Source organism: Megascapheus bottae, chromosome X, assembly GCF_031878675.1.
Source record: "Megascapheus bottae isolate mThoBot1 chromosome X, mThoBot2.hap1, whole genome shotgun sequence".
NCBI classification, from domain to species: Eukaryota; Metazoa; Chordata; class Mammalia; order Rodentia; family Geomyidae; genus Megascapheus; species Megascapheus bottae.
Genome location: NC_143547.1, coordinates 88,275,575 through 88,291,289, shown reverse-complemented (window position 1 = coordinate 88,291,289; position 15,715 = coordinate 88,275,575). Strand labels below are relative to the sequence as shown.

Sequence of the window (15,715 nt, the reverse complement as noted above, 5' to 3'; positions counted from 1 at the left end):
TTTTCACCTTTGACCTCGTCTTCAGCTCACGATCAGGTCCATATGGGAGTAGTGGAACAAATCAACTTGTAAAGCAGACAGGGCTGGAGGTGAAGTTTGCCTCTGCTATTAACTAACAAGATTTGGGGCATGGCCTCATTTTTTCCTATAGTATTTTGACATACTGAACAATTACTAAGGCTTCAGAACTACCACATGGTAGGAAAGTTCTGTCCTAACCAGTAACTCCTACACACCTCTCCCTCCCGAGTGTGTGTGTGTGTGTGTGTGTGTGTGTGTGTGTGTGTGTGTGTGTGTGTGTGTGTGTGCTGGTCCTGTGGCTTCAATTCAGGGCCCGGATGCTGTCCCTGAGCTTCTTTTGCTGACAGCTAGTGTTCTACCACTTGGCTTTTGGGGTAACTTAGTGGAGATAAGTGTCTTACAGACTTTCTTGCCCAGGCTGGCTTTGAACTGCAGTCCTCAGATCTCAGCTTCCTGAGTAGCTAGGATTACAGCCAATACAATAGCACCTGGCTTTTCCTCAACTTCTATCTAAAATATTTCCATTCCTGTCTTATTGTAGCATACAGGCACTGTGGGGCAGGCGACTTATCTTTTTCATTCAGGCAACTGAATGAGAAGGAACTGTGCTGGAGGAGCGATACGAAACCACTCAGATAGGAGCCTCTTCTGCACCTGGGCAGCTAGGATGGCCACAATTCTAAGCTTGGAACTCCTATCATACTTAGATGAGACTTTGAGGATGCTTGAGAGAGGTTAATTTACTTTGTATGTGAGAAGGACATAAGCCACTGGATGCTACAACACTCAGTGAGTGTTCTAAGGGCCAAGATGGCCCTGTGGATCCCAACTCCCGTTACCATGCTTTTGTGTGGCCTGTCTTATACTGGACAACATATCCAACAGGAGACACCGCATGGTTATGACTTCCGAGGCCAGGTCCTCAAAGACACTGTTGGCTTCTGCCTTATTCTCTTCTGGATCATTCATTGTGAGGAAAGTTGGCCGTCCATAGCATGAAACTAAAGCAGCCATTTGGGGAGACTTGCAGGGCAAGGGCTTCCTGGCCTACCACCATCCCTGACTTGCCAGCCATGAGAGTGAACTATGCAGGAAGCAGACTTTTGAGTACCAGTTGAACCTTCCAATGGATGTAGCCCTGGCTGACACCTTGACTGTAAACTCATGAAAGACTCACCACCAGGCCCATTAATATGCTGCTCTTGAATTTCTCAGCTTCAGAAAAGGTGTGAGGCAATATATGCTTATTGTTATGTTAAGCACTATGTTTCAGTGATTTGTTACACCAAAATAAAGTTAATACACATACACACACACAAACACACACACTTACCCCAATCCCTCAGAGCATGAAGCTCTCACTTAAACTCCATGTCTTCTAAACAATTCTTCTCTACTCTGGTGTCTACTACCCTCTTTCTGCACAACCAATACAGATACTATGAATCATATAACCTAGCATCTGATGCCTCAATTTCTTTCCTTACATTGTTTCATAGCTAATTCTTCACTCCTCTGCTGGGCTTTTTGTTTCATTTGTTTATTTTTGGTAATACTTGGATCTGAACTCTTCTTATTAGAGACATGCCTCCTTTTTGCTTTAGTTATTTTTCTGGTACAGACTGGAATTTTTGCCCAGGCTGAACTCAGACCCCCTACCTATGCCTTCCTCATAGGTGGGATGACAGGAGTACATGGCTACACTCTGATTATTGGTTGAGATAGTCTTGCTAACTTTTCAACAGAGCTGGCTTTAAATCATAATCCTTCCATTCTTCATCTCCTGAGTAGCTGGGATAACAAGCATGAGACCCACATTCAGCTGATTTCAATTTTCTCTGAGGCTATTTCTTCCCTATGTTGTTATGGCTGGCCTACCAACTCCTGGGCTCAAGGGATCCTTCTGCTTTAGCCTCCACACACAGCTCCCCTGCTAGTTCTTAAACTCCTTCTGCTCCTTAGGAGCACAGTTCATATGGTCAGCTTCTCTTTTATTTCTTACAACACTGGACTTTGGGCTGGGCAGCACATTACCACAAAAAGTATGTAATGCTTTGATTAAAGCCAGCTATGTGCAGAATGCTGGGAAGCCAGAAAAGTTACCTAGAAAGTTAGTCAGGAAAGAAGCAATACCAGAAGAAAAAAAAAGATGAGGACATAGGGCATTTATTTCCTCTGGTAAATACCAAGTTCACATGAAACCACAGTTAAGTCTCCATTCCAAAACGAGATAGGTACTATCTCTAGGAGGAAGGCACCAGCTATGAGACTATAAAGCTTCTTGAGGTACTGGTACCAGGGTTTGAACTAGCAGGTTTGCACTAGCTTGGCTTGCTTGCTCAGCTGGAGTTCTATCACTTGAGTCATGTCTCCAGCTCAGGTTTTGCTGGCTATTTTAGAGATGGAGACTTAGACTTTTGTGCCCACGCTGGCTTCAAACTGCCATATTCTAGATCTCTCTCTCGAGTAGCTAGGATTACAGGTGTGAGCTACTGGCAGCCAGGTATATTGCTGCTTTATTATCAAAATAATGGAATAGGGCTGGGAGTTTGGCCTAGTGGTAGAGTGCTTGCCTAGCATGCACGAGGACCCGGGTTTGATTCCTTGGTACCACATACATAGAAAAAAGCCAGAAGTGGTGCTGAGGCTCAAGTGGTAGAGTTCTAGCCTTGAGAAAAATCTAAGGACAGTCCTCTGGCCCTGAGCTTAAGCCCAAGACTGGTAATAAATAAATAAATAAATAAATAAATAAAAAATTGAAAAAATAAAAGTAGAAGACTTAAAAAATTAATGGAATATACAAGAGTAGGACTAAAGGATGCCAGTTAAAGGACCCAGACTTTTGATAAGCCACTCCAGAAATCAAGGACTGACTTGCCTTCTGAGCCACCAGAGAGCAGGAAGGGAGGTGACTAGAGTAAAGGAGCAGCAAGAACAAGTAGGGGGCTTGGTAGAGTGCTTGCCTAGCATGCATGAAGCCCTGGGTTTGATTCCGCAGTACCACATACACAGAAAAAACCAGAAGTGGCTCTGTGGCTCAAGTAGTAGAGTGCTAGCCTTGATTAAAAAAAAAGAAGCTCAGGGACAGTGCCAAGGCTCTGAGTTCAAGCCCTATGTCTGGAAAAAAAGGGAGGATAAGTAGGGGACACCCCTCCCCCCACTTCTGAGCCCCTGTGTAAAGAAGCCTTTAACTTCTCCCTGCTGCCCAGGCCTGCTTCTCATTACAAAGCTCTGCACTGTGGGGCTAAGAAGACCAGGTGATGGTGACTAGGAGAGAAAGAAAGGCATGAGGGGAAAAAAGGGACGCCATGGGGAAAGACAAAACCCTCCCTAGGAGAACACTGCCAGGCAGAACAGCCAAACAGAGACATCAGGGTGCACTATTTAGTGGCAGGCAGCTAGTTACCTTTGTGTGGAATGGGGCTATCTAAGGTTCCAAAGAAGAGGAAAAGGGGCCAAGAGCCTAGGACTCCCACCTTTTGCCAGAGCTTCTCAGAATTGTAATGTTTTCTGCCACAATATCTCATGGAAACCCACAGAAATCCCAAAAAGCACATGGAAGTAAACAGATTTGCCTCAAGTCCTAATACTGACCATCAGAAATACGGAGGGACTTCATATAAGCCCCTCTAACCATCGTGAGTCCTGCTTTCCTTACTGCCAAATAAGGATAATATACATGCCAACCTGTACAACTCACTGCATAAGAGTGCCAACTTGAACAACGAGCTAAGCACAGAGTTGGGTTCCCATCTCTTCTACTAGTACAGTCCTTCTCCTACCCTGTGGGTCAGAGGGAATGAATATCAGGTCATGCTAGACCATGCTGGGTCCTGCCTGGGCCTGAAGCATGGAGGGTACACATCAACCACTGGAGAACACTTTGCAGTTACAAAAGACTGTCACTGACATTTCCTCTTTTCTTCATCCAAGCACACTTGTGAGTCTGAAAGGGCACAGAATATGAGATCCAGTTTCAAAGATGAGCAAATACACTTGAGTACCTTGGCTGAGCTGAACAAGGCTCCAGGTGGAGGCAAGGGGAAACGAGAGGGAGACAAGCACCCATCCTTTGTCAGAAACATTCAAGAATCCTTGTTGGGAACTGGAGAGTACAAAGAATTACAACCATCCAAACCAGCCCAATATGGTCTCTATCTCTCTGTCTATCTCTCTCTTGCCAATGACAAATGAATACACATTGGACCTTCACTTCTTCCATATGTAAGCTCACCCATAGTGAGTACTGTCATTTTTTGTACTAATGCCATAAACATCAGACCCAAATGAGATAGTGATTGAAGAAAGGTCATAGGAATTGGCCTGGCTGACTGGTCACGATCCACTGAATCATTCCTAGGCCTCTATCAGACATAAAGCACCTCAGAGTAGGAGAGGAAACTATCACTTTGGCCCAAGTGGAATTCCTTCAACTCTACACTCAAGCAACCTTTTTGTCTGGACATTAAAACCTAGCTTCTACAAGGGGTTTATTTTACCTTGTTTGACTCAGAAAACTCCATGTAAGTTAAGGCAAAAGCTTCTTGATTGGATGTGTGTTTTGGATTTTTTGGGTGCCAGTCCTGGGGCTTGAACTCAGGGCCTGAGTGCTGTCCTTGGACTTTCCTCAAGGCTAGAGCTCTACCACTTGAGCCATAGCATCACTTCCACCTTTTATCTATGTATGTGGTACCGAGGAATTGAACCCGCGTCTTCATGAATGTTAGGCAAGCACTCTACCACTAGGCCAAACTCCCGGCCCACTACTGACTTATTTTGGGGAGTGGTTTACTGGAGATGAGATTCTTATAGACTTTTCTGCCCAGCTTTCTTTAGATGCCAATCCTCAGATCTCAGCCTCCTGAGTAGCTAGGATTATAGGCATGAACCCCTGTGCCCAGCTTGATTGGATGTTAACATGCTGTTGAGACTAACATCCTGCCATATACTTTAACTCTTCCTTAACTCAATGGAGACCCAAGGATTGTAGGAAAATAAAGCCAGCATGGGCCTCCCCTATATACTTAGATATAACTTGAGCTCCCACTCTTCTAATCCACCCACTAACTCTTCTAGAACTAGTTTAAAATACTTTAACTTGATCCTCCCATTCAATCCCTCCCTCCTTCCTCTTGGAGAAGATTCCTCATGGAGGGATTTGGTGGAAAACAAGCCCTCCCAGGCTCATGCTGTTCCCTAGATATCTCCCCTTGGGAGCCACACACCTTCAACTCTTCGGAGACGTTTGCCATGTGCTTGGTCTTGCACTTTCGCTTTCCTGATGGCTTCTCGGAATTTTCAAGGCAGGCTGGCTCCTCTAGGTTATTTGGGAGAAAACCATTTGGTGAATCCGAGATCCCCTGGGCTTTGCTGGGCAACAGAAGGTTCCTGTTCCTGAGGCAGTGCTCTGAACTTGGGGAGGGAGTCTTCTGTTTACGAGCCTTTAAATCTAAGCAAGAAACAAGAATGACTGTCAAAGAAACAAAACACTGAAAAGCAGTACCACAGGACACTGGGGATTCAAATCCCTGGGAAAAGTTGTATAACTAGCAGCTATCAGTATGTAGTACAGTAGTAATTCATGCACAAAATGCTTTTTGAGTGGACATTGTACTTAACATCCAAATCCCTCCTCTACAATGAGACAGCTTCCAGCCCTGCCAGCAGGGGGCAGGACATCTGGCTGTTCCCCAAACGAGGGTAATTTATAAAAGATTTCCCCATAACCCAGAAAAAAAATCGAAATTGCTTTCCATTATTTTCTCTAATCCTTTCATCTTTTTCCACTCAAATGCAAATAAATTTAGTGGCTCTGCCGAAGTTAATTATCTAGTACATTGGAGCGGGAAGAATATGGTAGAAGGTTTGCCCCACCTGACTGCCCTGTTTGTCACTGTGTAAGGACATAACGATCAAAGCAACAGAATCTCCTTAAGACTAGATGATACCATAAACCTACTTAGCAATAGAACATACTAGCAACAGCTCTAATTCTAGCTAGAGTACTGCACAACAGACCCAGTACATAGCAAAAGATCAGTATGTCTGTATAGTGAATTAACTGTCACCTCAGTTTCTCTTATTTGTGAAATGAAGGGATTGAGATCCAAGAATTATCTCCCCTAAAACTGATAATTTTGACATGGACTTTATGGAAACCCTTGCCAAGGACAGATCCAGATGTGAGACTCATGATTCCCGTATTAGCATTAGGGGTCACAGTTCTTCAGGGACCAGCTGTTATACCACTACTTTCTTCCAAGTGGACCTAGCCCACCAGTGGGTCTGCAGAACCTCTCAAAAAAAATGCTGCGCTAGGACTGGGAGTTTGGCCTAGTGGTAGAGTGCTTGCCTAGCATGCACAAAGACCCAGGTCCAATTCCTTGGTACCACATACATTGAAAAAAGCTGGAACTGGTACCGAGGCTCAAGTGGTAGAGCTCTAGCCCTGAGAAAGTCCAAGGACAGTGCTCAGGCCCTGAGCTCAAGCCCAGGACTGGCAAAAAAATAAATAAATAAAAATAAAATTGCTGTGCTAGATAGTTTGTAATGATACTTCCAGACCACTAGTCTGGAACACTGTAATCCATAGCTTTTGACAAAACATGTTTAAGCTAAGGCAAAAGAGGAAGGAACGGAACTGTTGGGAGGACTTCAGGAAACACAAGGAACCATATGGCAGTGTTTAGTGCACAGGAAAAGAAACAACCCCTACTTCATCTACCCAGGGCAGGACAGGCTCTGGAATTTATTCTGTTGCAGAGAAATAAGGGCTTTATAGTAGCACACAGTGGATCAGGGAGCACATACAATATGTGTGTAAGTGTGGCAGGCTACTCTGAAATTACAATGCTCCAAGCCAGTGTTGGTGGCTTACACCTTTAATCCTAGTTCCTGAGGAGCCTGATATTCGAGGGTCACAGTTCAAAGCTAGCTAGGGCAAGAAACTCTGTGAGACTCCTTTTCTGGTCCTGGGGCTTGAATTCAGACCCTGAGCTCTGTCTTTGAGCCTCTCTGTGCTCAAGACTAGCACTCTACCACTTGAGCCACAGTACCACTTCTACCTTTTTTTGTTTTGTGGTATTGAGGAATCAAATTCAGGGCTTCATGCATGCTAGGCACTCTACCACTAAGACACATTCCCAGCTCTATGAGACTGATATCTGCAACTACACCAGCAAAAAATCCGAAGTGAAGCTGTGGCTCAAGTGGTAGAGGCCTAGGAAAATACACATTGCCAGATGTTGGTGGCTCTCACCTATAATCCTAGCTACTCAGGAAGTTAAAAAATGCTCAGTGATAGTACCCAGGCCCTGAGTTCAAGCCCCAGGACCAGAGCCTCCCCTGCCCCCCCTCAAAATGCTCTGTTTAATTAGCTCTCATTAACCTGTGTCCCTGTACAGGTAAACAAGGGAGACAGCCAATGCCAGTATGAAAGAAAAGGTGATTTGGGTCAGACAGGAGTAGAGTGACCTGCCTTTTTACCACTGTCTGATTCTTTGACATTGTCCTGAAAGACAAGTAGAAGTAGGACTGGAGGGTTTTTTTTTTGTTTTGAGGAGACATATGGCTATTAGGCTATTTTCACATAAAGAAGCTATCACTGAATCTGAAGGAAAGTGATCAGATCATGTGCAAAGCCAGCCCACTGAATGCAAAAACGCCACAGTGGGTTTTTCAACAATTGGAGCTGTCCCCAAATCAAACAGGGTACCTGAGGCCAAGTGTTGGTGGCTTATGCCTGTAATCCTAGCTACTCCAGAGGCTGAGATCTGAGGATCGCAGTTCAAAGCCAGCCGGGGCATGAGACTCTTATCTCCAATTAACCACTAGAAAACCAGAAGTGGTGCTGTGGTAGGTAGGATGGTAGCCTTGAGCTGAAGAGCTCAGGGACAGTACCCAGGCCCAGAGTTCAAGCCACAACCTACCAAAAACAAAAACAAACAAACCAGGGTACCTGATCACAAGTGCTCTCCATATTACCGGAGGTGCTCAAGCAAATCCTAGCTAGCTCCCAGTTACAAATGCTGTGGAGAACCCTCTACCTCCACATTGGGTGGCAAATGGGATGCAGCAACTGCAAAGGTCCTTCTAGTTCCAAGAGCCAATTGCTCCATCAGAACTGTCCGAGCTAGGAAACTGGCCTTCATTAGAAAAAAATAAAATCGGATGATACAAAAGCTCCTCTTCATCCTAACACAAGTGGCTGGGGCCAATGGTTTGACAACTCATTCATGACCAATCCATTATGGCTGTAGTAAAAGAAAGGGAAAATTGCCCCACTCACACAGTTGATGAAAATGAGCTCAATTACTCTCTTGAGCACAGGGATTGGTGTCACAGATATCTCTACTTAAACAGAGCCGGAAATGAGGATAAGCTCTCTTTGCATTATAGCAAACCTAGAAACTACTACCCATTCAATGAGAGGTTATTCCATTTTAGCTAATACAGGCACTTCTGATATTTACCAGCAGCTCAGTATGAATACATTATGGGAAACAATCAATTGTCGCTTCAAGGGGAGAGGTCAGAGAATGAAAGGAACACACAGTGTTCTGACAGAATCCAGACATGTGCTTTTGCCTCAATTCAAAACCCACTAAAGAAATGGGTCTTGCCAGGCATGGTGGCTCAGGCCTGTAATCCTAGCTACTCAGGAGGCTGAGATCTGAAAATCACGGTTCAAAGCCAGCCCAGGCACTAAAGTCCATGAGACTCTTATCTCCATTAACCACCAGAAAACTGGAAGGGACACTGTGGCTCAAGTGCTAAAGCTTGTGCTGAAGAGCTCAGCGACAGGGCCCAGGCCAAGAGTTCAAGCCCCAGGACAAAAAAAGAAAAAGAAAGCACAAATAAGAGGCCACATTGTGTCACCTTGAAGCTTCACTTCAGGACCAGGCATAGTGGCTCACACCTCTAATCTCAGTTACCAGGGAGGGAGAGGTATAAGGAGGATTAAGGTCCAAGGGTGGCCCCTGGACAAAAAGTAAGAGATTGTATCCGGAAAATAACTAAGGCAAAAAGGGACAAGGGTATGCCCAAGTGGCAAAGCATTTGCTTTCTACCTCTGAATAATCTTTGTGAGTTTAACTGATAAAGCAAAATGTGACCACTTCTTTGTTGTTGTTGTTGTTGTTGCTGTTGCTGCTGCTGCTGCTGCTGTTGGCCACAGGGCTAGAACTCAAGGCATGGACAATGTCCCTGAGCTCTTTCACTCAAGGCTAACACTGTAGTTAAATGGAGATAAGAGTCTCACAGAATTTCCTGCTTGGGATGGCTTTGAGCCACAATCCTCAGATCTCAGCCTCATAAGTAGCTAAGATTATAGGTATGAGCCCAGCTCCCACTTCTATTTCAAGGTTTTTAAATTAGTTTAATGGAATCATTGTACTTCCTTTCAGTTTAGAAATGGAGGCATCCCAAGAAAGGCAGTCAGTCAATGCCCTCTTTCCTCATGAATCTAAAATTCTAGGAGAGAGGACTTGTCATCTCCCAAAACATGACTCCTTCAAGCCACTCAGAGAATTCTCTGGTATGGTGCTGGCCTGGTGCATGCCAAAGAAGTACCGTGATTTAAGCCGATTTAAGCCAGCACTGCAGGTGGCTCACGCCTGTAATCCTAGCTACTCAGGAGGCTGAGATCTGAGTATTAAGGTTCAAAGCAAGTCCCAGGCTCAAAAGGACCTGAGACTCTTATCTTCAATTAACCTCTAGAAAATGAGAAGTGGGGCTTGGCTTAAGGGTAGGGTGGTAGCCTTGAGCTGAAGAGCTCAGGGACAGAGCCCAGGCTGAGTTCAAGCCCCAAGACCCACCAACAAAAAGTACCGTAATTTGGCCCACAGATTCAAATATCTATAAGCCAAGAAAAGAAGCAATGTCTAAAAGCCAAAGGGCAGGAAGAATGTGATTGTTCATTATAAGCTCAGCTTCTTAAGAAGCAGAGGTGGGAGGATTATCATTTAAAGCCAACCCAGACAAAAGCATGAGACCATATATAGGGGGAAAAACCTGAAGGCAAAGGGTTTAAGTGAAAGAGAACTTGCCTAGAAGGCGTGAGACCTTACATTCAATCACCAGTATATACCGCCTCCCCCCACCTTCAAAAAAAAAGAAAAAATAAATAAAAACACGCTTAGGCTTCCATATCTTCAGTTCACCTGTAGGTCAGTCTCAACTTCTATGATCCCAATGCAAAGCCAAATGCGTGGGGCTGAATTTTGCTGCTGGAGATCCCAGCAGCAGATCTATATGGGTCCAGAGGTTTTTCACTAGTCTAGAGCAGTCAGAGGTGTAAACATAGGGATCCTTGAAGGCTCCCTGAAGAATCACACTTTGGGACATGAGCGCCCTGGCCAGCCTTACCTGCTCTCCCTTTCCGCCGTTGCTCTTCTTCTTGTTCTGTCAGGTACTCCCCAGTCTGATATTTTCTGCTCTTCTGCCGCCTCCGTTTCTTCCTCTTTACCAAGCCCTCCTCATCATCTTCCTCTTCCTCCTCATTGGTGTCCCACATTTGCCGGGCAGCCTCTGTCCTCCAAGGCATCTCTCGGGCTCTCCATAGATGTCTTCGGCCTTGGGTCAGCAAGGTCTTATCCTGGGCATGATGGCTGCGGTACTGGGTGTCTCTTTGAGTTTTTCTCACCTTTCGACGCTTAGCTGGGGTGGGAGCTACCTCTTCTTCCTCCTCTGTGGGGAAGACTTCTTGGCTTCCCATGTCATTGTCTGCCATACCGGCAAAGGAGTTACAGATGCTTCCTGTGGACAAGATATACAGAAGATGGTCAAGTACCTCTTCAAAGGATCAAATATGGAATTGACAGAAGGACCATGGACCAGGTCTTTGAGGGTCTAGGTTTGGCTATTAGTTGTATGCTTTGGGAAGACTCTGTTGCTTCTGTTTACTCATCTATAAAATGAAGATAACTGTTTTCCCCTAGCTGGCTTCACAGGACTCAAGAGCTCAAGTGACATCTTTAGAATCCAAAATGTCATATAAGTATGAAGTACCAAGAAAACACATCCTTACACGTCCATGGTGCTATAGCGCTTGAATTCATTTCATAAAGTCTTGCTTCATGCTTACCAGGAGCCAATCGTTGTGTGGAAAGCAGGAGAGAACCAAAAGCCCCTGGTGTTTGGGGAAACAAGGACTGAAGGGAGGCGAAGGGAGGGCAGACTGGAATCTCTCTCCAGTAGTGCTCAGTTTGTGGCACCAACAATTTCAATAATAGCCACTCAGGTCCAGAAGACTCAACACAAAAGAAGTCCCCGAAACAGCAAATCAAGAAGTCCATTTCCTGTGACAGTCTGGCTTGGCCATACCGAAATGCAGTACAGGAGGCTCTCTTTCTTTAAAATGACCTCTCCTACTAAGCTGCCAGGAGTTTAGGGGTGGAGGATTTTCCCCTGGCCCTCTCTCACCTGCTGCTGCAGCTGTTCCTCGCCACTGAGCAGGCACTTCTTCCTCCACTCCTGACCATCCAAGGACATATGGCACCTTTCCTATTCTCTTGGGCCACCTTGCCAAGAGGCTATATTCTCTCTCCATTCTCTTTTGCTAATAACAAAAGTGCAATCCTAAATTAGTCTGGCTTTGCACTATAGGAATTTTTTTTGCAGGTGTCAGGGCCCCCTACTTAGTAGGCCAAGCAACAAGCAACCACTCTACCACTTGAGCCACGGCCCTAGTCCAATATCCTCCTTGGAAACAAGACTAGCATCTTTCTCTCAAAGCCCAGTTGTTATGTCAAAAATTCCCAGAGACTCCAGGAAGGTCAGAAGAAATAAACATCTTGAGGCAAACAGAAACACCAAAGCGTTGAGTAGCAACTATACAATTAATATTCCATTATATGGACCAGACAGGGAATGAAGTGTTCTGGTTAAGTTAATTACCTGGTTACTATAGAATCACTGTACACATCATGCAAGGATCACCAATCTCCAGCAAATATAGTGCACAATATGTTTAACATAAAAGGGGGACTGGGCAATAACATAACCACTTTTCAATGAGTCAGAGCACACTTTAGAACTTTTGAAGCCTTCAGGCCATCATTAATGAGCACCAATTACCACTGCACTTGTCATGTGCTACAGTGCCAGTTAACAGAATGTCAGATGACTTGACATTAGGCCCTGTTTGTCCATTCCATCCAATTTGCCTGGAAATCTGGGATTGGGGACAACCATCACGGTCCTTCCATACCAACATCAAGCTAGCATAAGACATGGACTAAGCAGGACTCTTTTTCAGATCTCAGGGACTGACCAACACAAATTTAAGGTGCCAAAAGTGATTCTGCTGGCCCTACCAACTCAGTAGCCTTTCCAAAAAGGTTTTTTTTTGCCAGTACTGGGGTTTGAAGTTAAGGCCTTATGCTCCGCTTGCTCATCTTTTCTCATTCACAGCTAGTACTGTACCCCTTGAGCCATGCCTCCACTTCTAGCTTTTTGTTGGTTAAGTAGAGGGAAGGGAAGAGTCTCTCAGATTTGTCTGCCCTATCTGGCTCCAAACCATAATCTCAGGTCTCAACATCATAAGTAGCTAGGATTAAAGGTGTGAAATACCAGTGGCTGGCAGTTTTTCTAATTTCGCTGATTTCAAAGTCATAGAATAAGGTGACTGAAGCCCAGAGATTAAATGACTGTGCCTAAGATGAGTCTCAATACAGCCTGGCATATAACCAATTTCCTTAAGTAGCAAAGGCCTTTTCTCTTTGCATCATTGCCTCCCAATAAGAGATGTCAAATCTCTGCTTTGAAAATCTAAGCAAATAATCCTAAAACTATGGACAATATCCTCTGTCCCTACCTGAGGCTCTCTTGCCTCTTCAAGGAGCCCTGAATCTTGACACAGTGAAGCAAGTTCCCAAATTTCCTACTGGACCAATAAAAAAGGTATTCAACCACATGATTACCTCTTCTTTCATAGGAGTTGCTAAGACTTGCTATTGCCTTAGTTTCACTCACCAGACTGACTGCGTGTCCGCGTGCTCAGAACCACAGGGATGAAGTCACGGAAACTGCTCTTTGCTTTCTTTTCCAAGGAACCTTTCCCAAGACATGAAGCGTGGTTTAGGGACAAAAAGAAGAAATGGTACAATTAGAGTTTAGAAACCAGAAAGCCCACCTGAGAGGCACAACTGAGAAAAACTAGAGCATTTGTTACCCCATGGCCCCCCCGACTTACCCAATTGACTCCTTTCATGCTATTATCACATGCCTGCCTCTGTTGGGAGAATGAATATTTCCTGATAGATTTTTAAAAGTTGGAGTTGGGTCATGTTTTTTTGGCTAGTCGTGGGGCTTGAACTCAAGGCAGGCACACTGTCGTTGGGCTTTTTTTCTCAAGGCTAGCACTCTGCCACTTGAACCACAACACCATTTCCAGCTTTTTCTATGTATGCAGTACCGAGGAATCGAACCCAGATCTTCATGCATGCTAGGCAAGCACTCTACCACTAGGCCAAACTCCCAGCCCTAAGAATTGGGTCATTTTTGCTAACACAAAAAAGACACTGCATAGAATCAATTGATAGTATGTCAGAAAGTAGAAGTCCTGGCTGCCTGCATGATGATGCCCAGATAAAGGCAACATCAGTGAATCTGATTGAGGAAGGAAACCAGATGCAGGGAACTGTGGACAGACAACAACTGCTTTTCATTTTTTGGTTTGGGTTCTGAGGCTTGAACTTAGTCTGGAAGATGTCCTTGCACTTTTCTACTCAAGACTATCATTCTACCACTTGACCCACAGCTCTACCTCTGTCTTTTTTTAGTGATAAGTTGAAGCTACTGGTGACTGGAGAAAAATTACTTTTTAAGCACTGATTAGCCGTGATACACAACAGATACTATGTTGATAATTAACTATATACAACTTATAGGTGGGGATGGGAGGAAAAAACTGGAAGAGAACAAGGTAAGGGGTGACATTGTCCAAAAAGAAATGTATACTTGCTAGGTGCCAGTCATTGATGCCCATAATCTGAGCTATATAAGAGGCTGAGATCTGAGGATCATGGTTCAAAGCCAGCCTGACCAGAAAAGACTGTGAGACTCTTATCTCTAATAAATCACTCAGAAAGAGACAAAAGTGGTGCTGTGGCTCAAGTGGTAGAACACTAGCCTTGAACACAAAGAGTGTCAGGGACAGTGTCTAGGCCCATAGCTCAAGCCCCACAACTGGCAAGAAAGAAAAGGGGATAGGGAGAAGGAGAGGGACAGAGGGGAGGGGAGGAAGGAAGAAAGAAAAAAAAGTACTCTTTAGTTGACTTATGTAACTGTAACCACTCTATAAATCACCTTTATAATAATTTTTTTAAAGCAAGCCAGGTGCAGATTTCTCACACCTGCAATCTTAGCTACTCAGGAGGCTGAGATCTGAGGATCGTGGCTCAAAGTCAGCCCTAGCAGAAAAGTCTGTGAGACTCTTAGGTCCAATAAACTACAAAACAAAAGTTGTGCTGTTGCTCAAGTGGTAGAGCACTAGGCTTTTGCACAAAGAGGCTTGGGACAGTGTCTGAAGCACTCTAGAGTTCAAACTCCAGGACTGGCAAGAAAGAAAAGAAAACTGGGTTGGAGTTTGACCTAATGGTAGATTGCACGAAGAGCCAAGTTTGATTCTCAGTACCACATACATAGAAAAAGCTGGAAGTGGTGCTGTGGCTCAATTGGCAGAGATCTAGCCTTGCGCAAAATAAAGTGCAAGGCCCTGAGGTCAAGCCTCAGGATTGGCAAAAAAAAAGAAAAAGAAAAAAAGGAAAGAAAGGGGGGAAGAAAGGAGGAAGGAAGGAAGAAAAAAATGTACTTTTTACCTGACATCACCTCTATAATAACATTTTTTAAAATTTATTTGTCAGTTCTGGGCTTGGGCTCAAGGCCTGAGCACTGTCCCTGGACTTTCTAAAGGCCAGAGCTCTACCACTTGAGCCTCAGCATCACTTCCAGCTTTTTTCTATGTATGTGGTACCAAGGAATCAAACCCGGGTCTTCATGCATGCTAGGCAAGCACTCTACTACTAGGCCAAACCCCTGGCCTTATAATAACAATTTTTAAAAAAAGCAACTCAGTTGCCAGGGGCTCACATAGATAATTCTAGCTACTCAGGGGCCTACGTTTTAGGGATTGTGGTTCTAATCCATCCCAGGCAGAAAAGTTCCCGTGAAACTCTTCACTCTCATGAACCGCCAGAAAACCGGAAGTGGCGTTGTTGCTTAAAGGGGTAGAGTGCTACCTTCGGTAAAAAAAAAAACCTCTTAGACTGAGCCCATGCCCCGAGATCAAGCCCCATGACAGACAAAATAAAGCAGACTAGAAGTAGTAGCAGGTCATGTCAAATGGGCAGGACCATGAACATGGACTACTGCAGTCAGGAATGTCTGTTATTCTTTCTCTCATGAGGTCCCTAAAGGATCACTCATGGCCTAACACACGAGACAAGCACTTACCCAAAGCATCTTCTGTGTCCCTAAGTGATAATATAACGGTTTGCGATGTTTTTAAATACATCTAGCTACCTAGCTAGCTACTCAGTTTTTCCTATCTTTTCAGCATGAAAGCTTTCTAGTACAGCCTAATGTAGAGAAAACAAAAAAACGAACATAACGAATCCGATGAAGGTAGAGAAGTGCGCATGCATGTGCGTGCACATGCGCGCACGCTCGTGCACATGCGCACTTGCGCACATGC

General features: G+C 44.6%; 1 protein-coding gene across 1 annotated transcript in view; it reads right to left on the bottom strand.

Annotated features, from left to right (window-relative positions):
* The window catches only part of Bcorl1 (BCL6 corepressor like 1), a 78,856-nt gene that overhangs the window by 24,232 nt on the left and 38,909 nt on the right, over positions 1-15,715 (bottom strand). Inside the window, exons 6-8 of the mRNA XM_090325912.1 lie at positions 12,994-13,074; positions 10,387-10,776; positions 5,247-5,470 (exon numbers count right to left, since the gene is read on the bottom strand). Coding sequence (XP_090182038.1) covers positions 5,247-5,470; positions 10,387-10,776; positions 12,994-13,074 — 695 coding nt within the window. The remainder of the gene's footprint in view (positions 1-5,246; positions 5,471-10,386; positions 10,777-12,993; positions 13,075-15,715) is intronic.